At 39.7% G+C, this 26,866-nt stretch overlaps 1 protein-coding gene across 3 annotated transcripts in view; it reads right to left on the reverse strand.

Moving 5' to 3' along the window:
• STXBP4 (syntaxin binding protein 4) overlaps positions 1-26,866 on the reverse strand; it is a 113,892-nt gene that overhangs the window by 16,055 nt on the left and 70,971 nt on the right. For 2 of the 3 annotated variants that reach the window (XM_067547425.1, XM_067547424.1), the window contains one exon: positions 8,076-8,133. In XM_067547425.1, coding sequence (XP_067403526.1) covers positions 8,076-8,133 — 58 coding nt within the window. Of the gene's footprint in view, positions 1-6,723; positions 7,000-8,075; positions 8,134-26,866 lie in introns of those variants that run through there. The other variant, XM_067547426.1, reaches the window with a different exon arrangement.

A 26,866-nucleotide genomic window follows, 5' to 3' on the forward strand; every position in this document is an offset into this window, starting at 1 on the left:
ATCAAATGCCTTTCTGAAATCTAGACAAATTAGATCCACTGCATTCTCTTTGTCTAAAAAATCTGTTATTTTCTCAAAAAAGGAGATCAGGTTGGTCTGGCATGATCTACCTTTTGTAAAGATGTTGTATTTTATCCCAATTTCCATAACCTTGATGTCCTTAACTACTATCTCTTTCAAATATTTTTCAAAGACCTTGCATACTACTGAAGTCAACTAACAGGCCTGTAGTTACCTGGATCACTTTTTTTCCCTTTCTTAAAAATAGCAACTATGTTAGCAATTCTCCAGTCAGACAGTACAGCCTCTGAGTTTACAGATTCATTAAAAATCTTTGCTAATGGGCTTGCAATTTCATGTGCTAGTTCCTTTAATATTCCTGGATGGAGATTATCCGGCCTCCCGATTTAGTCCCATTAAACTGAGTTTGGCTTCTACCCCAGATGTGGTAATTTCTACCTCCATATCCTCATTCCCATTAGCCACCCTACCACTATCCCCAAGATCATCAGAGGCAAAATATTTGTTTAGCTATTCAGCCATGCCTAGATTATCCTTAACCTCCACCCATCCTCAGTGCTTATCAGTCCTGAAGTGCTCTTGGCTGCTAAAACACATGGACTAAATTAGCTAAGTGTCACCTCAAGTAAGTAGGTAAAACTTTTCTGAAACCACTGGACCAAATTCACTGGTGATGTAAGCAATGGTGCAACCTACATACCAGGTGTAAGTTGGTCAAAAAAGGAGTTTAAGTGGCAAAAACGGGCAATTTGTACCAATGGCTGTGAAAAATGAGTACCAGTTATATGACTTGCTAGTTGTAGCAGGAAGGTGAAAGATGAAATAATACTTTCTCTTCACACTACTTTAAGTTGCATCATATTACTACAATTCCTCTTGGGACCAAGTTCAGCCCTCACTGACATCAGATGGAGGCACACCCACTTATATCGGGGACCATATCTAATCCCCTCCCACTACTCCACTGATGTAGCTTACATTCATTTTATACTCCTGCAAGTCTGGTCAGTGCAAATTACATTCAATTTTTCAACAGTGTGCAACCCACAGCAACATTTACAACCCTTCTGAATGTTTCCCAGCGACCACATACCCCGCAGACGTGGCCTCACCACGCATTAATAGCTTTAGCTGCATTCATGAGACATCACTGCAGTTTGAAAGGTAATTTTCCCATGCTTGCTAGTGCTCGATGCTTCACAATGTGGCTAATTGAAAACGAATTAATGAGGCTCTAAAATGCCCTAATGGGGGAGATTAAAAAAATTCTCAAACATTGTATTCATGTTCCAGCTCCAGTTCTCAATGACACGTGGACAGAAATGTTTCACCCATAAAGAATGCATCCATGTAAATGTTTTATTCATGTCAGTTATTCACATATGTCAGTTTCACTGTAGTATGTAACACAAGCCAGCTGGTATATGTAACACAAGCGAATATGAAGTGCTGATTTCTCATGCACTTCCTACTGTTACACACCCCTTCAAAGATATTTATAGAAATTTCACAGCAAGCTATTTCAATCTTATATGCTATTCAGCTTCTCTCCTGGAGTGTTTATTGTATTAGATTTACAAGAGATAGAATTAACAGCCCCAACTACCTGACATCCCAATAATACCTTGCATTTCAAGCATCTTATTAATTAAAAATTAATCATCTTTAGCACACTGTAAAATCTTAATTTAAACATAGTCACTGTGGTTTCTGTACACTCCACAGCTTAATCACATGGTAAAATGATGGCATAATTCAAATTTAAGGTAAGTTTAAATGTGGCAACATTTGGGGAATTACATTTGTCATGACGACAACCAAGACATGTTTCTATACCTGGCTGTACCCACTGGAGAGGGACAGTGATAAAACAGCTCTAAGTACCTCATGGCTTTGGCTGTTCTAAATACCAAAGAAAAAGAAAGGATTGAAGTTCACAGCCAACCAGTACAAGAGGGTTACAGAATTAGTGCTAGTTCTGTAAGTACCAACCGTAATCCCTATTTAAACATACAACAATTAGATTAAATCCTACTGAACAGGATCAGCTGATTAGAAGCACTTCAGGGTATGTTCCTTCCAGAAAAGGATACCTTTTAACCTTATGCAAACTCTCTTCTGGAAATTTGTACCACAGTTTGTTGGTAGGCGACTTCTGTGGCACTTGCTTTTTGCTGTGAACAGTTAACTTTCTCAGACCGACTTTACACAAAGAGCTTCACCATTCTCTTATAAGGTAGTCCTACAAAGGGCCAGATTTGACTTAGCCTGCACTCTGTGCAAGCTCCTTGGAGCCAATGGTGTAAGCAAAGTCTGAATTTGTCCCCAAGAAACAATACAATCACATTCACTCCGATGCAAGAACCTTCACACCACTTTAATCCCGGGAGTGGGGGGAGAATGAGAGGTTTCAGACAGTGTGGGCACACAGGGGAACTGTGTACCCTTTCCCGTCATGTATCATGGAGGGTGTCTCTATGCTCATTTTGCAAAGGCTGATGTTGACAATGGAGTCTGGGATATGCCACAGGGGTTTGTGATGACAGAGATTCCTGGGTAAGGACTGCACTAAGAAATGCAGATATCCTATGGGGACAGCTGACATTGCTGCATTTCCAGATAGGAAGTGTGGAAAACCTCGGGAGAAAGCTTGTTCTTGGGAGATTTCCAGTCCAAATTTGCAGACTCAAAAGGTGAGGATGATATGGAAAGCAGCTGAACCTCTGAGGCTTTCTCCCAGCTGAACTCCTACCACTGAACTTTTGAGGTTCATCCTCTACGTACCTGCATCTTATTGCCACATCTGCAGAAGTGTAGCTTTAAAGTGCGGCTCTCAGTAGAATCCTCTCAGGCATATTCAGCAGATCTAGCACTCTGCTGAGGCAGCAGGATAAATGGGTTGCTGCATTTGTGACTTTCTACTGGTCACAGAACCCAAATGAAAAGAAAATAGTGAAATGTGACATTTCTTCTACTGCATGTGACCAGTTATTTTGTTGTTGTTATAGATATTTAAGCAAGAATGGATTTTACCAATTGGTATGGCTGTACAGTCATTTCTTTAGGCCCCAGTTCGGCTTTCAGTCTCACTGGTATAAATGCAGGGTAACGACATTGTAGCAAGTGAAGCAAGAATCTCAGATTTACACAAAACAGAACCTGGTTTATTGCAAGGTAAAAACCACTTCATCCTGACCGACTGTCCAAACCAACCAACTCTTTTATAGACCGAACGTGGCAATACCCTACTTTCAATGTTTCATATAAAATTCAATTTACTTAAATCACCATAAAATGAGTCTTTTACTTTATTGGTTTTATTTGTGGAAGCTGCAGAGTATGTAAACTTTTATTGGAAAACACTACTTGTTTTAATGTCCTAAGTTATTTCTCCACAACATTCCTTGGTATATGTCTCCTATAGAAACCTACATCTGTCTGAAAATAATCAGCATATTAAACACAACTGCTCACCCAGGACTTGACTGCTGCAGCACATATGGTATGTTCTGAATCCACCGTGAAAGAAGACCGTGTCAGCTCTAATATATATAGCTGCAGGCACTAGGTGATGAGTTAAAGACAATCTAGCAGTAAGTAAAAAAAGTTTCTACTTTTGCTGGCTGGCACAGAAACTTAAATACTTTACAGTAATTTCCATAATGGTCCAGGGAAAATCAATTTCACTCCACTACAGAGGCCTCACTCACAGACCTTCTCATCTCTTATGTGCCTTTGTGGAAGTCTTCTCCACATGCAAAATAACGTGTGCCTAATCACTCACAGAAATTGAACAATGTGCCGGATTAGGCAGCTAGTGGAGGCAGCACATGATTAATATTCACTAGTTATTAATGTAAGAATGTACTGAATAGGCGAGAACCATACTTTCAGCCAACTGTTCTCCTAACTGGTAAAAGGCAAGGTAAGGTTGCAGTGTGGCTGAGACTAATATTAACACAGCTGTATTTCACCACTTGACGGAACAAAGAATAATATGCTAACCTAAATCACATCCTGACAATGTCTGACAGACAGACGCACACACGGTAAATTGTTTGTTCGCCTGACTCTTTCCAGCAGGATCAGAGAACTCAGCTAAAACATAATTTCACTTTAACACACTGAGAAATCAAGTGGAATGGCTTCTATTGACCTTTCTGATCACAAGGAGGCATCTCAGCTGATTAGATCAGGAGGACAAGGAAAACACAATGCAGTTTGCCCCCATATGCCCTTTTCTAGATAATATAGTTCAAACTTGAACTGCACCAGTGAAGAGTAGCCATGACATGCTTAGGTAGAACAACAAATTTATATCCAGCTTTGATAAGAAGTTTACAAACATGAACAAAATGTGATGGATGGGGTATTGCAAGTCTAAGTCCACCCACCTAACGCTAGTTTCGATTGTGTTTGAGATTTGAGTCCAGTGTTGTCCACAGTACTGGTTCAAAAGCATCAGTCTGATTTGTGCAACTCTACTCAGATTGATGAACATTTATTCTTACTAGTTGTCAGTGGCTGTGGTGCCTGAGTAAGTGGTAACCACCATGAGTAAAGGTTGCACACTTGGGGCCACTGTGCACAGCAATTTTGCACAGTAAAGATATGGATTCTATCCCTATATGGTGAATATACAGTAGTAAGAATACAGGGATTGAGCCTGTCAGATACTAAGCACTCTGGCCCTGACCCAGCAAAGCTCTGAAGCATGTATTTATCTTTAGGCACATGAATTGTTCCATTATACAATGGATCTACTCATGGTCTTAATGTTAACCACATGCTTAAGTGCTTTGCTGAATCAGGCCCAGAGTATTCAGCACCTTGCAGATATACAGTATCTTCCCATTTTGGTCAGGATTGAGAGCAATTTGCTTCTCCTATAAAAGAACAGGTGCAGAACTCAAATATGGATGGATAGGAATGATTTAAATGAAAGATATGTCTACCTACTCTCAGGACATCAAGCAACTTTAATGTTCATTTCACTGCCTATGTGAATTCCCTCAAAAGTAACAATTCAAGACCACTCGAGAATAAAAAGTGGAAAACCAGATCCTATCTGTGCCAAGGCTGCTTTGTGTCACTTCAGCAACACGCAGGAGCCTTAGAGACAACTTAATTGATTACATGGGGACTCGTCTAGGTAAGGGAATCTGGAGGCATTATATCTTGTTCTGATACCTAGGAACCTTCACTCACTCTAAGGTTTCTTTATCTTGAACCCAAATTACATGTGTCAGTATCTCACTTCTTAATAGATAAAACTGAGTTTTCACCTTTGGGGACCAATGTTGCTCCCAATGAATTCAATGAAACTCTGGCTATTAACTTCAACTGAGGCAGGATCAGACCTTAATGCAGGTAGGTCAACAATAAAATATTCATAGACACTAGAAGCATATTACACGTTGCTGTCCAAGGGGATATTTGGCACATGACCGTTTCCTGCTGTTTGACTTAACAGCATTTCAGAGAATAATGAAAATAATGCATGGGAAACCTGATAGGAACTAAGTAAATAGTTACTAGAAAAGGATCTGAGGATGCAAAGTTTACACCTAAAACTGGATCTGAAGTCTTACAGAGTGCAGAGGTATTTGGATGCTGGGCTTTGATTCAGACTTAGCACAAACAACATTAATTCACAACTGTTTCATAATGATACTAACTATAACAGTTTGTTCTGCTAGTGTCTTCCACCCAAGGATCTCAAAGCGCTTTGCAAACATTAATAAATCAAACTCACAAAGCCCTGCTGGCAGGCAGGTAGGTATTAAATAGTCAGACTTAACATGATCTTTCACAGCATAAAGCAGGCTCTTTACACACTGCTAGGCTACAAACAACGAGGTAGAGGGGTCCTGATCCAAAGCCCACTAACATCATTGGAAATATTTCCATTAACATCGATGAGCTCTGGCTCAGCTTCACACTTTTTATAATCATGTTGTTATTCTAGATCTGTGAGGTATTTTGTAATTCTTTATCTGTGTGATGCTACAATATATGTATCATCCTGGATGCTTTGGCTGTAGGTTCTAAAATATTATCGCCTTTCCTTCACTTGTTGAAAATATTGAACTTTCACTAACAACTTTTTCTCTTTTAGTATTTCACGAAAAAAAATTAAGGAAATCCTTTAAGAAAAAACCCAAGAGCAAACGGCAAGAAGGAACTGATCTTAGTGCTTTGTATTTTTTAGTCTTCCCCCAGAGAGTGACAACTTTTAAAGCTTTGTAGAGCTTGTCATTGTCCTGTATACAGTGTTTTATTGTAACATCTCAATGTCACCTCTCCTCTAGTCTCGAGAGGGTTCTCTTAAAATTCATTCAACTGCAAGTGACATTTGGTCCATACATATTTTTCCTTTATCTTATTTTTGGTGGCATAATACATTCGTTTGCTATTATAACATCTAAACTATACTGCACACACTGAAATGATTCATTATTGACTAACATAATGAATAGATTTAACTAACCAGTAATCACCCAAAGCACAGTTCTTTTCAATCTATCATCTTTGGTAACATTAATAAAATAGAGATGACAAGCATAGGACACCCAGCCCTAGCACGGGGACCCCACCCACGGGAACCCTAACCCCAGCCCCAAGTCCCCTACCCATAGGAAGCCTAGCCCTATGGTGGGACCCCTACCCATAGGAATCCATTACAATAACAGAACAACATAATTCTAGATAAAACAGCTGGCTACAAAGTCCAGTCTTTACTAAAGCAGAAATCATTTTCTGACACACCTGGGATGTTTTTAGATAGAGGCTGAAAAGGGAGCTATACAGGGTATCAAACTGTAAAGGACATTTTGCTGGGTCTGAATACAAAGAGAAACTAACTAACTAACATATTAGTTCTTTTTCCCTTCGCAGTTTTCTGGGTGAAAAGATTGCAGATAGAAGTTCATTAGGTTTAGTCAGTGTCTGTCAGCATCTTGGCTCTTTATAACTTGTCTGGATACAAAGGAAAACTGATTAGTTTCATACCAAACTAACCAGTGTCTCTTCACAGCCAGCTTTTGATAAAGTATATGATACAGAAGGTAACTGATTAGTCTACACAGTGGTTTGAAGCCTTTACACATGAAAGACTGCATAGGGAAGCTGATTAACATCCTATTAATTTCCGCTGCATTCTTACCCTATAGAAACAGTGATGGGTGCCAATGTATGTAGGGCACAGAGAAAAAAAAAATGACAAGGGAGGAAGAAGAGGGAGGGGGAAAAAAGAATAGAAACCCTAAAGAGAAAACCATGAAAACCGATGAAAAAATGCACTCCTGGGAGGTGTCCAAGTACTATCTACACAAAATAGAATGAAAAGATGCACAGACACCAAGCTACAACCCTGAGTTGTCTATCTGGCTGCTGAGGAAAAACTGCAAACAGTGCAAAGGATTCTGAGATTTCGCTTAAGTAATGTCTGGGGCACAGCACCAAATACCAGGTTCAACAAAGGTGCCAGTGCGCCTAGAGAGACCTAAGGTTTGTGTATTACTACGGGAAGAGCTCCTAGGGTTGGAACCAGAGCTACATCTCCCAAATCACTGAGTACTGTATGAGGCTTCCCAAGCACTGAGGCCCCCATCCAGTTTTAAAATGGATTTTTTCATTTTAGCATTTGAATGTTCAGGCCTATGAATTTTTTAGGGGATGGGATTTTCACATCCCTGTTGGTAACACTGTAGGATCAAACGTTTTTGAAGTGACCGAGACAAGACGAGATTGGGAGTGAGTTACCTGACTGTCACAGAATTTCAATAGGATTTGGGTATCTAATTCCCTTAGAATCTTTTGAAAATCCCAGTCACATTATATACGTTTGCCCTAAGAAAATGCACAAATAATGCCACTAATAAACTGTATGTAAAACAGATGATGTGTTTTGTCATGTTACTGGTTTTTATGTTCCTCTTAGAAGGTTTAGAGCTTTTTTTTCCCCTTTTTTCTTTTCTTATTATTTGAATCTCTCCCTATTTTCCTTCAGATGGGACAGAAACTGATTTCATGGCTTTGATGCCAGTACTCACTTGATAAAGTACTTGATTCCATCTGCTGTGTAAGCTTCTTCCCATCCATAAGGTAAGCCTAAGGTGAAACAAAGACATAAAATGACTCTCAAAGTTCGGAAGATAGCACCATGTTACAGGTTTGGTATCGCAATGATTATTAGAATATTCTAATCTTCAACAAGGGCATACCAATATTATTTTCAAAAGCCTATCAGTTTTTTAATAATAAAATAAACAACTTATTTACAATGAAGTGTAATGGTTTTATATTGACTGTGTCACAAAGGTATTACTTATTAGCCAAGACCTTAATCATTATTATTCTTATTTGCTGGTAAACTGATAGTTTGGTAGAATTTTAGGGTCTGATTCTTAACAGTCTTGAACCGTGTGTTATCATTTACACCCATACAAAGTGGGTGTAAAAACAACTGTTCTGATTTGCTTTTGTTTTACTTCTATTATACATACGTGTAAACGACTCCACAAGATGCAAAGCTGAACACAATTAGGCTTTTTGTGGTGTTTACAACCCCGAACGTAACTCCTTGAAAATTCACTCGTAAACTCTTCTGAGATACACAGAGCCAGCTTCAGAGAAAATGTAGAAATGTTTCCACACTAAGTACAATTTGCAAAGTGATACATGAGGTTTTCAGATGTGTGACTTCTATTGAAGTCAATGGGAGTCATGGCCTTAATGCCACAGTACTATATATAATGATGAAGGAAAACTTCTCAGAAGATGGAGTTACTGTCACTTTTCCCCAGAGGTAGTTATTAGGAGCACTATTTTCAGAGACGGAACCTTGGTTACACACACTGGGTTTTATTTTGAATGTGACCCCTATGTGAATGACTGTTGATGGCACTGGGTGATGTGTTTCAGGAAAGGCTTTCGACTTGACTTTTACCTGTGCTGTGCTACACATCTCTTTTTCTCTTTGAAAATTCAATGTAAAAGGAAAAGTTAAGAAAAAATGCCATAGCAGTAGATTATATGGATTAAACCCTGGAGCATGCTCTTAGTAGTGTGTGAAAAATACTGGAGAAAGCAGCAAAAAGCAGCATGCTAAAGTGCTCCTGTGTTTGAGCAGTAGTTTATTATAAACTAGATAAATCAAAGTATAAGGACTTGAGGAACAACCCTCAAGGAGACTGGAGGCATATATATATTCATATATATTGTTCTGTGTGTGCTGTGATTTGGAAGGCATCTGGACATCTTAGTGAGTCAGGAGCTGAATTGTTTTTGTTCAAGCCCCAGTATATCTCAAAGAGCAGCTCATGAGAACTATCTATGAGCTTGGTGGATTGCACACAGCATATAGTCTCTGAGGAATTCTCCATACCAAGACAGGCCACAAGTGCCCTGGCATTAGAAACCCTTTCCCTAAAGTGCCCAGCTTCCTCCCTCCCACAAGCCCACCCAGTACAGCAACCTAACTAGATTCCTAGGTTTGCCACTTCTTCATTCCAAAAGCTTTCAGTGCTTCTGCTTAGATATCCGGAATGGGAGGCCTCCCAAGTTCACATGTTGGAGCTCGTCTACTTTGTATAAATAATTATTTGGGGGGGGGAGGAGGAGATGAGGGGACGGAGAGAAGGGAAGAGAGAAAGACTACAGCCTGGTGATTTGGACACTCACCTGGGATATGGAAGACCCAGGTTCAAATCCCTGTTCTGAATCAGGTAGATTAGGGACTTGAACTTGGGTCTCCCATATCCCAGGTGAGGGTGCACATGCTCTCTCTCTTGAAGAAATTCCATTCTGGACCTGAGAAACCGTCAAGACGAAACCAAATATGTTTCCATTAAAAGTTTTTTTTTTTGCCAAATCAGAATTTTCCTAAAAAAGTAAAAAAATTCCCAATCAGCTCTAGCCTTTAGTCTCAAACAGGACCAGAGTTCTTTGCACCTGCAGAGGCACTGCTTTCAAAGGGGGTACTGAGGCAGTAGGTATACCTGAGACATATCTGAGGCCCAAATGCAACTAATTACACACAACTGAAAAGCAACAAGGTGGCCACTGGCTGGCAGAAACTCCAAGCTGGGGAAGAGCAGTTCTGAGTTGGCACTTGCTGAACATCCCCAGTGGTCTCAGTGCTACTTAAGAGAGCTTTAACTAAAGAAAAGTTTTGATGGACATTTACCAACCAGCTCTAACTAGCAGCGTCTCTGAGATGTGGCACTGTGCATGGCATTACCTATGCCCCATGTCACTTGTACCTATCATAAATCCTCACAATCCATGCCTAAAGAAAATTCACATGCTAACCTTGGGGGGAAAAAAAACTAATATCTAACCCTCTATAGGGCTGTTGATGCATAACAACCCCCAGAATCTGGCTCCCATAAAGTGAGGGGGAAGATGTATTATGCTATTAATGTGTTACCAGTGAATTTACACTGGTGTTCAACTGCTGTGAGAGGGAATAGATTCAGTCCTTCTATGATTATCTGAATCCTATAAACTGGTTGACATGTTAATCTTCCAAATTTTCTTTGAGAATAGTTTACTACGCATATTATAGTTTGCCAGGAAGAACAAGGATGAAATTCTAATTTCTCAATGTTGTCCCTTAAAAACGTAGTTATACTATTGTTTTTAAACGCAGAATCATTTTCTGAAAGTTTTTGAGAGAGAGAATCTTTCAGTGGGACTACTGAGATCTAAACAAAACCAGAAAAGATGGAGCCCTTGTGATACTAAGGGAAAAATCTTAGCCCCACTGAAATCAGTAAGTCCAGAATTTCATCCCATATGTACTTCTGCCTTCTCTGACCCTTCATCGTTCCTGCCAGCATGTCACTACACGCCTGCTCAAACATCAGATAAGAAAATCTGCTCAATCACTGAGGAAACATCAGTGATTGATTTCCTTTCACACTTTAAATAGTCCTCTATGTCAACCTCTTCATTTGTCACAACCTCTCCACTGTCACTGAAGCATCTGTTAAGATATAAGCAGCTGCCTTCATACTAGAATGTTCAGAATTCTTAGAATCACTGATCAGCCAAGCATATAAAGCAAATTGAAGAGAAATTGAACGCTGTGAGTTTGTAGAGCCTCTCCCCACATCTTGCTGTCTTAATGCCATTTTTAACTATGATATCTCTGATTCAGCAAAGGAATGCAAGTCCAAGAACTGGATTTGATCTGATACATTGGTGGTTTGACCAAGCTGTTTCATTTCATTCTTGCAAATGAAAATTATAAGCAGGTGACTTATTCAAAGTTTCAAAGAAACAATTCCTGACAAGGGAGCACTACAGCATTAAATGAGAATTATTTCTGACTGCATGTCACTTGTAAAAGAAGCTATTGAGACTTTTGCTATTGCTACAGCAATCTATTTGAATTTGGCTACTTGACTTCTATGCATCAAGTTACAGCTCCTCTTAATCCAATACCATTGGTTTAATTTCCTATTTTTCACCTTTTAGCTCCTTAAACGCCTCCAATTCTTCTGTTGTTACTGCCCCCTTTATCCCTCTTCCCCATTCTCAGAGCTTGTCTACTCTTAAAATGCTACAGCAACACCGCTGTAGCTGTGCCACTATAGCGCTTCAATATAGACACCATCTATGCTGAGGGGAAAGGTTCTCCCATTAGCGTAGGTAATCCACCTCCCTGAGAGGCGGTAGCTAGGTTGATGGAAGATTTCTTCTGTCGACCTGGTGCCGCCTACATGAAGATTAGATCGTCTTAACCATGCCACACAGGGATGTGGGTTTTTCACACCCCTGAGGAACGTAATTATGCCAACCTAATGTTCTAGCATAAACCAGCCCTCAGTTTTGTGCTTCCTTTCCTCATTGCTCCATCTGTTAGCAAGGAGCCCCTGGGTCTTGCTATTTGTTTCCTTTGCACCCATTGCCCCTGGATATAGCTTTCACCTCCTTCAAACCCACTTGATTCATTGAATCATTCAGAAGCTGATCTACTTACCAGTGTTATCTCCACTTGAGTCAGAACTGTTGCCCCATTTATGTCTGTCCTGAAAGGTGTTAAGTGCTTCCACTTCCAACAGGAGTTAATGGGAGTTAAAGGCGCTGAGTAACACTCAGGATTGTGTCCTGAAACCTACATGATCTGGCCTGCATAGTATAAACTCATGAGTCTTGTACTTATGCATTTCCTATTTGCTTTGTAAAGCACTACATTCATTTGTGGAACTGCATAAATAATAATCTTGGTTGTGGGTGGCTGCATATTCCCTCTTTCAAAAAAAGAAAACTACATATATATTTCAAAGATGTATTTCTTTGCAGCAAAAAAATAAAAAACAAAAACAAAACAAAAAACCCAGTACTGTCCTGATTTTTTGTTACAAACATTTGAAATTTCTGAATATAAGTAAGGCACAGTAGCATAATGGTAACCAAAAGATGTATTTAATGATTTGTGAACCTGTTGTAGCAGAATAGAGGATATATCAGAAGTTAGACCAACAGGGAGAGATATTACATTTAATCTTAGACAAGTATTAATTAAGAGTAATGCAAAGGAGGTTCATGTATCTATACATGGATAAGCAACATCCAGAGCGCGCTAATACTTTGCTTCTGCTGATTACAGAGCAGAGGCAGTCTCCCTGGTGACTGTTTGCCTTCTCAGCTGCAAAATGACTGCAGTGATTACACTGCTATTAAGGAAGGGGCACGGCTGAGATTATATAAAGGAAAAAGGGGGAACTTGCCAAATTACTCAACATTGCATGAACTGTGGCTCTCAATGGTTTCTGCATTTGCCTGGGCCAACGGGGATGAGAAAACATCTCTGTTCTGATGTCTGATCCTTGTCTGATGCAATAAATAAAATAGACACAAGGCCAGCTATCATGTTAAACTGGCATAGCTGAGAATCTGACCCATTCTTTCTACAGATGACGTGCTGCTTGCTCTCTCCCATGTCTCAGAACAGCCCACTAGAATAAAAGATGCAGACAGCATGGTCATGTTGTTAAAGGGGGGGAAATGCTCTATCCTTTGTGATGTCTGCTCCACAGTAACATTTTCAGGGAAGTAGCAGAGTGACTTTGTAGGCTAGTGGACAGTGCAAACTAGTTCTGTGCAACTCAAGCTATTTCTGAACTGCATAAGACTAAGGAATTACAATTGTACAACTTTAATTTGTAGGCCTGTGCTGCAGTGCAATTTATTCCAGTCTTAATCATGTTTCCTTATGTAGAAAAGTGCCTAGTTTCCCTGGGCAGTCATCATGACCTAAAATAGCTAAGTAATGCAACTCTTTTAAAATAAATTAATTTAAAAAAAGAGATTTTTAAAAATATTTTCAAAAAAGAGATGCAATAGAACTGATGATCAGATGTACACCCCAGACGCCAGACCGATTTGCCTGAGTAAGGGCTAAAGACTGGATATTTAGGTCCAAGAAGTCCCATTTTTCATGTTTTCTGACACATTTGCCCAATGGGAGTAAGGAGCACAGAGTCTGGCCCTTCAGTCAGTCCAGTAAACCACTTAAGCACATGCTCAATTTTAAGCATGGGAGTAGTTCTACTGTGGTCAAGTCTAGATTGGGGCCTTTGTGAATAGCATCTTAGGCACAAAATAGTTTTATGTGCAGAAGGGGAAGTTTGTGTTCAGTTATAGGATCTGGATGTCCTAAAATGGGTCTCCCATTCGAAAACTGAAGGGCTCAATGTTGCAAGGCACTGAACACTTCGGCTTCATCAAGGAAAGTTCTTAAACTCATGCTTAATTTTAAGCACATGAGCAGTCCCACTGACAATCCCATAGAGGATTTTTATGCAGAGCTTGTGTAGTTCTTTCTATGGCCTTTTGCTGAATGATAAATTAAAATAAAAAATAAAATGCAACATTATCTAGTGTGTGAATGTTGTTTTATTTCTTACCTTGCTGTTTGGGGGCAGTCCAGTGGATTCTAGGCATCCATTTCACCATTTCCTGACTGTTTCTAATGTTCAGTAACTAAAGGGAGACAAGGACTCCAACCCAGCAACCCTTAATGGCTGTACTCATGTGCTTAAAGTTAAGCACATGCTTAAAATCTTCACTGGACCAGGCCACAATGTTCAGTTCCTTGCCCTCAATTTTCAAATGTGGGCACTTTTACTGGTTTTCCAAATCCTATATTTGGACACACCAACTTCCCTATGGCACATAAAACTATCTGGTACCTAATTTAATTTACTGTTCACAAAGGCCCCAGTTTAAACTTGAATTGACCAGAGGGGGACTACTTATCTGCTTAAAGCTAAGCATGAGTTTATGTGCTTGTGGCCTAAGGGCCAGACTGTGAAACACTTACTCCCACTGGTGAGCAGTTACTCACACAAACAGTCTCCCTGAATTCAAAAGGACTAGTCAGGAGTAACTGCTGGAGTCACCAGTGGGACTGAAGAGTTCACAATCTAGCCCTAAATCACTACGGCCCTAATCCAAAGCACACTGAAGTCAGTGGGAATCTTTATTGACTTCCTGGGCTTTGGTCAGGGCCTAGACATGCTGAAGTAATTGTCCAAATCCACAATTCAAATGTATTGCTAATGCATGTTGAAAAATAGGGCTCTAAGAATCAGTTCTGTCCTCTTCCTTCTCTAGTAACATGGAAGGTCCTTATTGTATTGAAACCAGCATGTTTCTACTATGTAGAGGAGAGAGACAGGGAATGGGCAGTCCATACAAGTCTCAGAATACTTTGGAGTCAGGCTCCATGCGTACTGATGTGTTGCACATTCATTGATCCACGTAGGCCCTGCTGGAGCGCAATAAAGGGAAATTTCATCTTCCATGCAGAACGCATTCCACTGAATAACAGTGAATTCTTGGTTTAAAAAAGCAAACAAACTCCATTTGCTTCCTGCAGGACAGGTGGAAGTTAAAAGTTCCAGGATTGTACATACTTGCCCAATCATTTTGAATTCAATCATGTCAAAGGATGGTTGAGAAATTATTGTGGTCCCTTTTTCTATTCATAGAAATTGCAGTAATTTCACTTCAAGCACATGTACAGCAACTTTTTAAATGTACATATTGTCTTTTAAAAATGTGCTTGTGCTTAATGTGTTGGCCTGTTAATGGTCATAATTCAACGTGATGCAATGGCACAGTCTCAAAAGCCCCTACGGGGGTTATGATCACATGAGTCTTGCGCCACATTTTTAGCAGAGTATGGCAGACAATGTACTTATCCATTTCACAAACACATTCTGACCTTTTCCTTTCATTTTCTCACCAAATAATTCAGCCCATCCTTAATTCATTTTGCTTACAACTATTTACCATTGCTTTCAGCTTCTCACAAAGAGTACGTCTACATTGCAAGTAAGCCCCCCTGGGTGGTCCGTGCCAGCTGACTCGGGCTCGCAGAGCTTGGGCTAAGGGGGCATTTAATGGCGGTGTAGACGTTCGGACTGGGGCTGCAGCCCGAGATCTGGGACTCTCCCACTTCACAGGTCCTAGAGCCTAGGCCCCCCAACCCGAGCCCGAACGTCTACACCGCCATTAAACAGCCCTGCAAGCCTAAGTCAGGTGCCCATGGGTTAGTGGCAGGTGTCTAATTGCAGCATAGACATACCCAAAATGATCATCATCTTCACTGCTTGAGTAACAGTTTCTTTTCTTCATACATCCCAAACAACATCCATCTTATTGGCAATGAACAAGCAACCTAACCCTCACATCTCCTATGGGAAGCATACAGCTGCTTCCAGCAGCATTTACAGCTTTGTAATCCACAATGACATGGAAGCCTACAGTTCATTTCCTATCACAGCTAATCACACTCAAGGCTGTGTCATTAAATCATCTGAGTTGGAATTAATATTAAGCATCACGCTTAAGGAGTATAAATGTTTGGCTAGAATTCTGAAGCCAAGTGGCACACTTATTCAATCTCAAAGCAAATAGAAATTCTCTGAGCAACAAGAACAGCAGAAATGTGAAACACTGATAGAAACACAGACAAGTATTTTTCAGAAGAAAAGATAAATAGTATGGTTTAGGCCTCTCTTTTCTGCTTGTTGACATTTCAAACAATGATTTTCCAAAATGATGAAACATTTGAGTGATGATTTGAAACAGAATTAAATTCAACAGAATTGGGGTAAGAGATTTGCTACAGTTCATGGTACAATTTTTGTTCCTTTCTTGTCTTTTCATAAAAGAGATTTTGAACAGATCTCATCTCAACATCCACCAACGCATGTGATATATCCATGCATGCTATTATCAGCTGTTACACCTTCCCAACATTGCCTGTGCATACAAAATTCATTTGTCAACAGAATTAAAATATTTGGACCAGACCCTCAGTTCATGCTCATTCTCCCTTTGTGACATTCTAGCAGGGTGGAAGGGATGGAGAGCTAGGTATTCCATTTGATGGCTCTATGCAATCTGATTCTGGACCTCAAGAACTAGTGAGTTATGGGGACACACCATTCATAGAGCCAGAGTGAGATGTGCTCTGGTGACTCAGGTCTTGTAGAACAGACTCCTACAGGCTGTACCAGCTGGCATAACTTGAGACATATACCTTATTCTCAGTGTGCCAAGCAGAGGTCAAGCATATCTGGGGAACTGGCCATTTATTTTTTGATGTTCTCAGCCATACATGCTGTATTGTCTAGTGCTAATCCCTGAACAGACTGTAAAATGTAGGTAAAAAGAAATAGCTTCCAGATATGAATGTGTTGTTCATGTGCCACTCCATTCTTTGGGCTTTCTCAAGGGCTCTCCCAAGAAATAAGTACGTATTTTCATCTTATGAAAAATGCTCTGCTGGTGGGACATTCCATTCCTTTCTTCCACATAGCAAACTCCATTCTAAGAATTGGATCTTCTCTTTTGTTTTTGATTTAGTAAAACAGAGATGGAGTCAGGCAAATCAAATCAACAGAAGCTGCTGTTAAATTACAGTGCAGCTGGCTTATTGGCTTGCTTTTCTCCCCACATATTTCTGTTCCCAGAAACTGTGCTTCAGGCAAAATATTTTTCCTTATTTTTATTGGTCAGGGCTCATGAACATGTCTCACACATCTTCCCATTTCATTTTTCCCATTTCTAACTACAAGGGTAGTTAGCTCTGGAATAGGCTTCCAATGGGAAATTCCCATGACTGGAAGTTTTTAAGAATAGGTTGGAGAAACCTGTCAGGGATGGTCTAGGTTTATTTGGTCCTGCATAAGTGCAGGAGGCTGGACTTGACAACTTCTTGAGGTCCTGTCCAGCCCTACATTTCTATGATTAATGATAAGATGTTAATTTGACCCAACTGCGTTAGTGAACAATCTCATTCGCATCCTATCAGTCATTTAGACAACTATTGCACAGTTGATAAAGCGAGGTATAAAACAGATACAAAACCTATGGACTCAATGAAAAAATACCTTTTTTTTTTTTGGGGGGGGGGGGGAGAGGGAGGTATAGGGAAATCTGGATTTGTCAGAGCATCTGACACAGTGATAATTTTAAAAGTCTTTTATTACCATTTGTAAATTATAAATGTTACATCTAATATTCTCTAATTTACCTTACTTTAATATGAGCCTGGGAATAACTTGCTAAAGTTAAGTACTCAAAAACAGCAATTTTAAATATATTAATGGCAACCACTCGACCAGCTGATTTATCTAGTGACACATTAATAATCTGAATAGTATGTGATCACTCTAGTCATCATACATTGTCTTTTGTCCTCCTAACTTACAAAATGAAGAAACCCACATTTAGAACAAACTCTGACTACATCAGCATGTGCACTAAAGTTCTTCAGAAGTTAGTGGGAGTAGCATGTCTATCCAAGGACTAAATTTGGCCTTCTGAGTCTCAAAGATGGGGTAAAGAAGTCTCCTCATGAAATACGGTTTTATTTTTTCAGAAAAATGTATTACTTTCAGTGGTTAACTCGAATGTTCTTAAAAACATTTTGGAAAACTACTAGAAGAGAATATACAATTCTATTACTGATATGTTGATTTCAGATAAAAGCTTTTCATACTGTAAGATCAGAGCCAATCTTCATTGCTCTGAATGGTTATTAAAATCAGAAGGGTAAAGTTCAGCTGAGATTCATTTTTATTCAAGCAGGAGTTTAGTGGTGGAAGTAAGAAATAAACATACCATACTGAACATGAGCATAAAACACCTTCTCTTGCTTAGCTGATGGCAATCAAATATGTCTAACTAATTATATGCAAGTAGCTGAAGTCAACAGAGCTTGCCGGGTGTACTTAAAAATAACACTGCTATAAAACACTCTGACTATATTCTAAGGGAAGGAGAGCAGAATGCAAATTAACTACCATATTGTTTCTGTCGCCAAACAGAGTTGCTGTCCTTCTGAGATACAAGGCATAAGAGATTTAAGCATTTGTCAACAACAGGTTAATGAATATTAAACTCTATTAGCAATTAAAAATACCCCAACCTTTATGCCTTTATAAATGTATGCTGATTACAAACATACACATTGAGACAGCTTCTGCTCTATTACACTAATGAAAATCCAGGATACTTCCACTAGCTACATTTAGGTGCCAACACCAATGCAGCTATACCAAATGCTGGCCAATGATTGCTGAATTGAGCTCTCTCTGAGTAAAGATAAGCCCCATGTTAGTAATTGTAAATTACTTGAGGTCCTGGGGTGAAAGGTGCCGGTGAAGTCCAAAGTACTATTAATTACTATTATTTGGGGGACTTAGTCTTTAAATGAAAAAAACCAAATATTAACATGCTATAATAGGAAGATAAAGTACATCATGTACGTATTTTTAGATTACCATCAATATTTACCACATTTAGCTTGCATTGTCTTTTAAAGTTTCAGGTATTTCAGTTTCAAGATGCAGTTCTGGGAAGGATGGGCCTACAGGCATAGTAATATTTCCAACAAAGCTATGGATAGCTGGTGGTGAATAGTAAATGTTCTGGCACCTAAACTCTGCCAGTAAATCGTTCAATAAAATACAAACTGTCAAAGAGATGCAGAATACATCTCTTTGTAAAGAGAAAAGTAAAACCAGAGATTCTCAGCTCATTCTGACTACACATGGAGTTTTGCTGGATCAATCTGGCAATTAATATTTCCTTCTGGAACTGCATTTAAGAAACCAATTATTTGAGGATTATTTCTTATATGTTTAATTTACACTGCTTCTTATTAAAGTGCTGCTGCCTTTCCAGTGGAGGTATCATAATAATACAGTGAGCAGCATTTTTTTATTCCTTTTCTGAAGTTTTTCTTCCTGACTAAAGCATCTAGGGCAAAAAGGGGACACAATACAGACCATCAGATTTCTGCAGAGTATAGTCACCTGCCACTGTTGCAGGGAAAGCTGCAAACAGCACATCATATCAGTGCTCCTCACCCTCCACAGGCTTCCATCTCTCTTAGGCTGCCAATTCCAGGCCCTCAACAGCTACATCAAAAACAGCCTCTCACCTATTTCAGAAACAATTGTCTCTCTCTGGGACCATAGAACTAGCAGTGCCCCAGGCTGAAGTCTTGAGAAAAGCTATAAGACACACTCTATACTGGGAGATTTCTTCAAATGTATGTGCTACTGAGTGCTAGGTTAAAGAATTTGGGGGCCCTGTGCACTATGGCAACTGAGGGCGTCCCCATCTTTTGTGCCAGCAGAGCGGGGTGGGAGGCCCCGGGGGGTGCACTGGACCGTGAACCCACCCCACACTCACCCTGCAGCATCTCCTGTCCTGCAGGGCTGGACTGGCTCCCTGCTCCAACCCATTGGCTCTTGCCACAATGTGCAGATGAGGCCCTCCCCCCTGTGGTGTCCCACCCCCGTTTCCTGCCCGGAGTGGGTTGTGTGAGTGTATATATATGGTGTTGTGTATCTGAATGTACACGGGTTAATCTGGGACTGGTACTATTCAGAATCACAACTTTTTTTGGTGATTTTTCCTTCAAGTCTGAATTGCAGCAAGCTGTCAATATTTGCTGTACAAGTGGCGGATGCCTTTTTGTGATTGGTCAGGGAAGTCACATGATATTGTTTCTGTTTCTGATTGGATAAAGGTGCAAGCACTTTTGGCATGTATATTCATGTATGCAAATTTACCATGTGGTTTCTGTGAATACTTCCAAAATTCTCTTTTGGTTAAAGCTATCAGTCTTGTCAAAATGGAAGTGGAGAGTTGGAAGGCAGGGAACACATTCTGTATTATAGGGTAGCAGGAAAATTAAGCAGAATCTGAATAGTCCATAACTAGAGAAACCTAAACATGTATTCCTTACACACTAATTCTTAATTTGGGCTCCTAAACTCTAAGTCTCATTTTTTTCCCTCTCTCTCTTGATTGCTGTCTCTATCTTGGAATTCATCAGTCTCCTTTCCTTAGTGGATCAACTTCTCTTGTCACATTCTATTGTGCTATCCACCCACTTCCATCACTGTCAGCTCACAGCCTCACTGACGCATGTGACTGTTAAATGTAAGTTTAATTAAAAAGCATTTATTGGCAACTAATCAAAATGACTGGGTCTAAAATTAGAATTGAGCAGAAACTGACTGAGATTTTAAAAGTAATAGCATTAAATGATATGCCTTGCTCTCTAAATCAAACCGTACTTTCATGCCTGGAGAGTGCCATTACATTCAGTGCCTATGGCTGGAGTGAACCACCTACACTGAAGAGATACAGGCAATCACTGGAGTTCATTTCACTCGCAGCATACACCTTAAGGGATAATATCAGATTTGGCATTTTCATTGGATACAAGTATGCATTTTTTTTTTAAATGCACAAATCCAAAATATCCCTAGAGGCTATTAAAAATTTCCTGTAGCTGCATCTGAAGGGTCAATAAGGGTGTGATTCATAGGTAGAAATGCTTCTTCTAATATCTTATTTTTAAAATTATGTCAAAGGTGCCTAGAGTCTACGATAGGTGCTTTTTCCTTTTTTTTTTTTGTGGTTATAAATCTAAATAAAAATAAAAACCATAGTATTTGCATTATGATATCATTCCAGACATAAAATGTCTCAGCATAATTACCTCCTGGTATAATTAAAAGGGTCAAATTCAATATTAACAGCAGTCAGGTATGTCAGGAAAAAATCCTCATTAATAATGCTCACTTATTTATGTTTTACGCTATTGTGTAAAAGGAACCGACCATAGAACATATAACAACACAATGCCCGATTCACAAATACAAAGGAGGCACCACAGCAGTACACTCTGCTGTTCCAGATGCAATTATCTGGCTTACCCATCTGAATGTAAAATTATAGTTGTTGCTCTACATTTACCTCAGCTGTATGAAGATGATTATGTAAAATTCAGCCCTGTGCAGAGAGCTGGCACAGCATTAAGTCCCATGTAAGGCCTCCTTCTTCTGCCTAAGACATTGCCACTTTCCTCCTTCAAATCCCTCTTTAAAATATACTACTTTTAAAAGCTTTCCTATCCTGATCTCCTCAACCAGGCTTCTCTACACTCCTTTGCATCTGAACTATCATATGTGTGCGTTATATAGGTCTGAGTGACAATCCTTAGCTTCTCACTCTTACCCACCGAAAAAAGATGAAAAAAGTGACAAAGAAAGAAAATGGTAAAAGATACATATAATCCTTTTTACCCAAAATGAGCACTGATTGCCTTAGACAGATAGCTACTTTCTCACCTCTTCAGGCTTACGATTAAACCAGATTGTCAGGACAGAACGAGAGAAGGATACTTTTGTGGTTAAGGCAGTGGTGTCGGCCTAATGAGATCTGGATTCAATTCCTACCTTTGCTACAGACTTCCTATGTGACTTTGGACCATTCACAATTTCTGTGCCTCAGCTCCCTCTCTGCAAAATGCAGATAATATTGACTTTCTCCTACCCTTGGTATGTCTTATTTAGACTGTACGCTCTTTGGGGCAGGGACTCTCTTACTATGTTCTGTACAGCACCTAGCAAAAAGGGCCCTGATCTCAACTGGGCCCCCTAGGCACTACTGCAATATATAAATTAATAATAAGGACAGCATAGGAAGCTTGCATTGCCCATGATAATTGCTGAGTTTATGGACTGAGAATCTCTGTCTCCATAGTTACCAAGAACAAGCACAGCTTTAAAGGAAGTTTCACAGTCAGTCACATTTTTCTACAATAAGGATAGAATAAAAACTGAATGAAGTCCTCAGGATTTGACCCTGGGCTTTTAAAAGTCTGTTCTTTAATATACTCTTCCACCAGAAATGTTGGAAAAGCAGCTAACCACACTGTATTAATCTTATTAGCTCATCTGCATTTTAAGGTATAACAACATCAAGTACACAGTGTTCATCATTACAATGTTTAGATTAAAAAGTCAGTACAGACAATGCCTGCTCAGTGGCTGACTCATCTTTAATCATTAACAGGAGTTGAATGGAGAGGGAATAAATTGGTTTTCTAGAGGTGACAATACAGAGATTTGAAATCTAGGTCACAATAAAGAACACTCCCACCACACATGGGATTGAAATACTGAATTTTCCTTGCTGTGAAACAATAGGAACAGCAAATGTGTTTAAACGTCAATAAATTAGTGTGTAATTAATTTCAATTAAGCAGCTCCTTGATTATCTTAATATAAAATGATTCTGTGCATCTATATCCTTGACCATTTATCCAGCTTCCTTACTTTGTGCCTCCTTAAAAATTTATTTTCTGAATTTCAGAGACCAAATCAAATGTATGAACCCTGATTCCCAGCTCCTGTGGGGATATCCATGGGAACAATCGGGGGGAGGGGGGGGGGAGGGAGGGGGAGCAGAGAAGAGCACATGAAGCTCTCCAAAATCATTTAGCTGAAAGGCTGTTATTGCTTCCCCTCTGCCCCTCAAACGCACACAGAATGAGTTCTGACCCAAAATCCATTGTTGCCCAGAAAAGTCTTAGAGTACAAGAACCATTTGGAGGTAGGGGCTCTCACATATGCAATAACTCTAGTCCCCCCATCTCTATTCCGTGGCAGTGCAGCTTAACATGATTGCAGCTGCTTCCAGGACCCATTAAAGGATAGCTGCGCAGAAAGACAATACAGACGATATCTGGTTCCATGCAGCAGTCCTGATGTGTCTTCTCTAGACTGTGTCCAACTCCCTCCCTGAATACGGATCTTACCACTACAAGGTCCAAGAAGAAGGAAGATAGTGCCACAGAAATGGATGACTCCCCCTCCCATTCCATAAAGACTGAACAGATTCAAAACAGATTCACTCAGATCATCTGGACCATGAAGTGGTCTGTGATCTGTAGCATTTGGGAGCCAAACAGCCCACTCCTTCTATAGGAAGAGAACGGGAGAGGAGAATGCCAACCTCCATGGAAAAATTTGGAGGAAACTATGAGAAGAACCTTGGAAAGTTTTCCTACCTCTTTCCCCCATGGAATCCTCTTGTGGGAAGGTAAAATCTGGCTCTGGTTCAGATTCTTACCAGGCTGACTGACCCCAATTACTTTATGAGACCTTTTGGAATCAAAGCTGGAAGTTGATATGGTGGCAGGGTATTACCTCAGCATCGTTTTTGTTAACTTTCATATGAATGCATTAAATTTATCTAGAAGTTTCTACCGCTTCCAATTTCCAAAGCACGTATGAGCCTTACATTGATAGAAGCAATTAATTACAACCTCCTTGTATGCCGAACAACTCTATTCTGATACAGAACAAAAACAAAATTTAAAATGGTCAGAATTTCTTACAGAATGGAAATTCTGATTTCTGACTGGCTCTACAGAAGACTTTTTTCATCTTCCAGCAAGTTTCAAAATGTATTGTGAAGTACATTTGACTCTGAGGGCCAGATCCTTCTCTGCCCAGACTTCCCACCACTGTTACCACAGGTGGAGCTCCGCTGATGGCAGTGAAACAATGCAATATTTACTACAATTTGCCAGACTTGACAAGACCATAGACACACCAGATCAGGTTTTATCCTGTGTTGTGTTATGAGCATCACAACATAGCTTGAACAATCCACCGCTATGTTTGTGGAAACTACCCAGTGTATTTATACAGAACATCCAACACCAACCTAGGATCTGGCCCAATTCTCGAGATGTGTGTCAGTATTAACCAAGTGAGCACTTAAATTTTTATAAATATTTAACTGAAATCTTGGTTCAACAATAAGATATGCAAAAAATGCTTATACTTTCTATGCTATCTTCTTATAAAGCTTTAGATTATATGCTTGGATTTATGTTGAAGACTAAGGAAACTGTTTTCATCTCTAATGTGTGGTGGTTTGACTTGTAATTTTGAGTTATTTGCTTTTCTATAAATAAAAAAGTAAAGGCTGTTCCCCTCTGGCTTTGCTGTTGTGACCTGATTTCCAGTGTACCTAATGAACTGTTAACAAGGTATCAATTATTTATGCAAATCAGTAGCAAAAGACAAAGTTTAAGCATGCAAGCTCAACATACAAAATTGTTATTATTTCATTAACTGCCTTTACACTCATATGCCTCAGTAAATTCTGGTTATATTACGAACAATAAATAAATATGATTTTAAATGTGGTTAAAAAGCTGAACAGCTTAATTTAGTCCATATTTTCCCAGTTTACAGAAAAGAGACAAATTATGCACTCAGAAACATTGGTGTAAACCTGAAGTAACTTGATTTCAGTGAAGTTACTCCTTATTTCAAGTAGAATACTGCAATCAGAATTTGACCTGACTTATTAAAGAGGATTCATTTAAAATGTTATTTTAATGTGTAATTATTCTGTCCTTTCTAAATGAGTGAGAATACAGATTTTTGAGAAGACACTTATCTCTGAAAAAATCATTATGGCTAACTCCATTAAAATCACTGGAACTACACTGATTTACATCAACTGAGGACTGGCCCTGAATTTTCAGCTTCCATCTAGGATTACACGATGATTCTGAAAAGACAGAGTTTTTTCATTACAATTTTACTATTTGTACAATGTTTTCTATTATGCTGTATAGTGCCCCAGGCACTGTACTGGGTGGAGGAGGTGGTTTTATAAATAACATTATTATTTTCAGTTTAAGGCAGCAATTCAATAATGCCTAAATTTCATGAACATAAGGAGCCTGATTTTCCTCTCACACCCACTTTATGGCAGAGAACTCAAATGAAGTAAATGGAGTTATTCTTGATTCACCCCAATATAAGTGTGTGAGGAGAATAAAACCCAACGTTTGAATTTAACTCCTAATGAGCATTATTTTGCTATATCAAGCCAGTTTTAACCATTAACACTGCCACTGTCACCGCATTACTGAAATTGTTGATTGAGACAAAAATTACCTGAGTATTGTTGCGCCTTTAAATCAATTCTTGAGCAATTTATAATTACATACAATTTAATATTTTACTTTATTTTCTATGAAGCACTTCTCTTATAGTAATCATAGGCCTATGGTGTAATAGCATGACATTCCACAGGGAAGGAGAGTTTAAACAGTGATGTGGTAAAAGGTGTGGAACAAAATGAGATTAGTGAAGTAGAATATAACAGGATTTAACATTTTATGGGTAATTATGTTATACCCCGGAATTCAGAATCTGATTCTGAATTCTGATCTTCCAAATTCCATTTTAACATGCTCCACTGGTTCAGAAAAAACAGATCTAACAGAAAAAAAGTCTATTTTGCAGTTTATACACACACGACCCATAAATGCTTTAAACATACAGTATGTTTGCAGATTTTTGTTGCTTTTGTTGTTTGAAATTTTTTTTAAAAGGCAGCTATACCAAATGGCAGGTGTTGCACTAAATAGTGTAATGGGTCTTTTCCATATTTGATTTCAATGACCTGCTCAAGTGTTCATAGACTTACCAGTCCAAGGAATATACAAAACTATCATTGTATAGCTATCATTATTCTGTTGCTCCTTCCCAAGCTATTTGTGCACTAGGAAAACAATGTATTTTTAACACATTAGCTGACACACAGTAAAAATACGTTTTTCCTAATGAAGATATGGCCCCAGAGGGATGACCTTGGAAAGAACAGTTACTTACCTCGTAACTGTTGTTCTTCGAGATATGTTGCTCATGTCCATTCCCAATTTAGGTGTGCATACTCGCCACCTGCAACGGTGCTGGAAAACTTTTCCCCTTAGTGGTACCTATACAAGCTGGCTCTGGTGCCTCCTGCAGCGGCATGCACATGCGCCCGCATATAGGCACCGCCGGCTCCCCCTCCCTCTCAGTTCCTTTTTGCTGGAACTCCGACTTAAGGGAAGGAGGGCGGGTGTGGAATGGACATGAGCAGTACATCTTGAAGAACAACAGTTATAAGGTAAGTAACCGTTCTTTCTTCTTCGAGTGCTTGCTCAGACCCATTCCCAATTTAGGTGACTCACCAGCAGGGTCTCCGGAGGTGGACAGGAGTTCATGGATGTGACCTTTGAAGCACCACTCTACTGAAGCCAGCATCGTCCTGAGCTTCCTGCATCACAGCATAGTGGGACACGAAGGTATGTACCGATGACCAGGTAGCTGCCCTGCAGATGTCCAATATGAAGATGTGCATTTGGAAGGACGCAGACGATGCCTGTGCTCTCATCGAGTGGGCTGTCAAGGACACCGGAGGCGCGACTGCAGCCTGCTCATAACAGGCCCGGATGCAGGCCGTGATCCACTTAGCAAGATGCTGCGAGGAAACTGGCAGACCTTTCATCTGGTCTGTAACTGCCACAAAAAGCTGCGTGAGCAACAGAAGGGTCTAGTCCTGTTGATGTAAAAAGCCAGGACCTTCCTCATGTTGAGAGAGTGCAGATGCCTCTCCTCACTGGAGTTGTGAGGTTTGGGGCAAAACACAGGCAGAA

Source organism: Emydura macquarii, unplaced genomic scaffold (genome assembly GCF_026122565.2).
Source record: "Emydura macquarii macquarii isolate MOO-44397 ecotype Brisbane River unplaced genomic scaffold, CSIRO-AGI_Emac_v2 contig_1230, whole genome shotgun sequence".
Lineage (NCBI taxonomy): Eukaryota > Metazoa > Chordata > Testudines > Chelidae > Emydura > Emydura macquarii.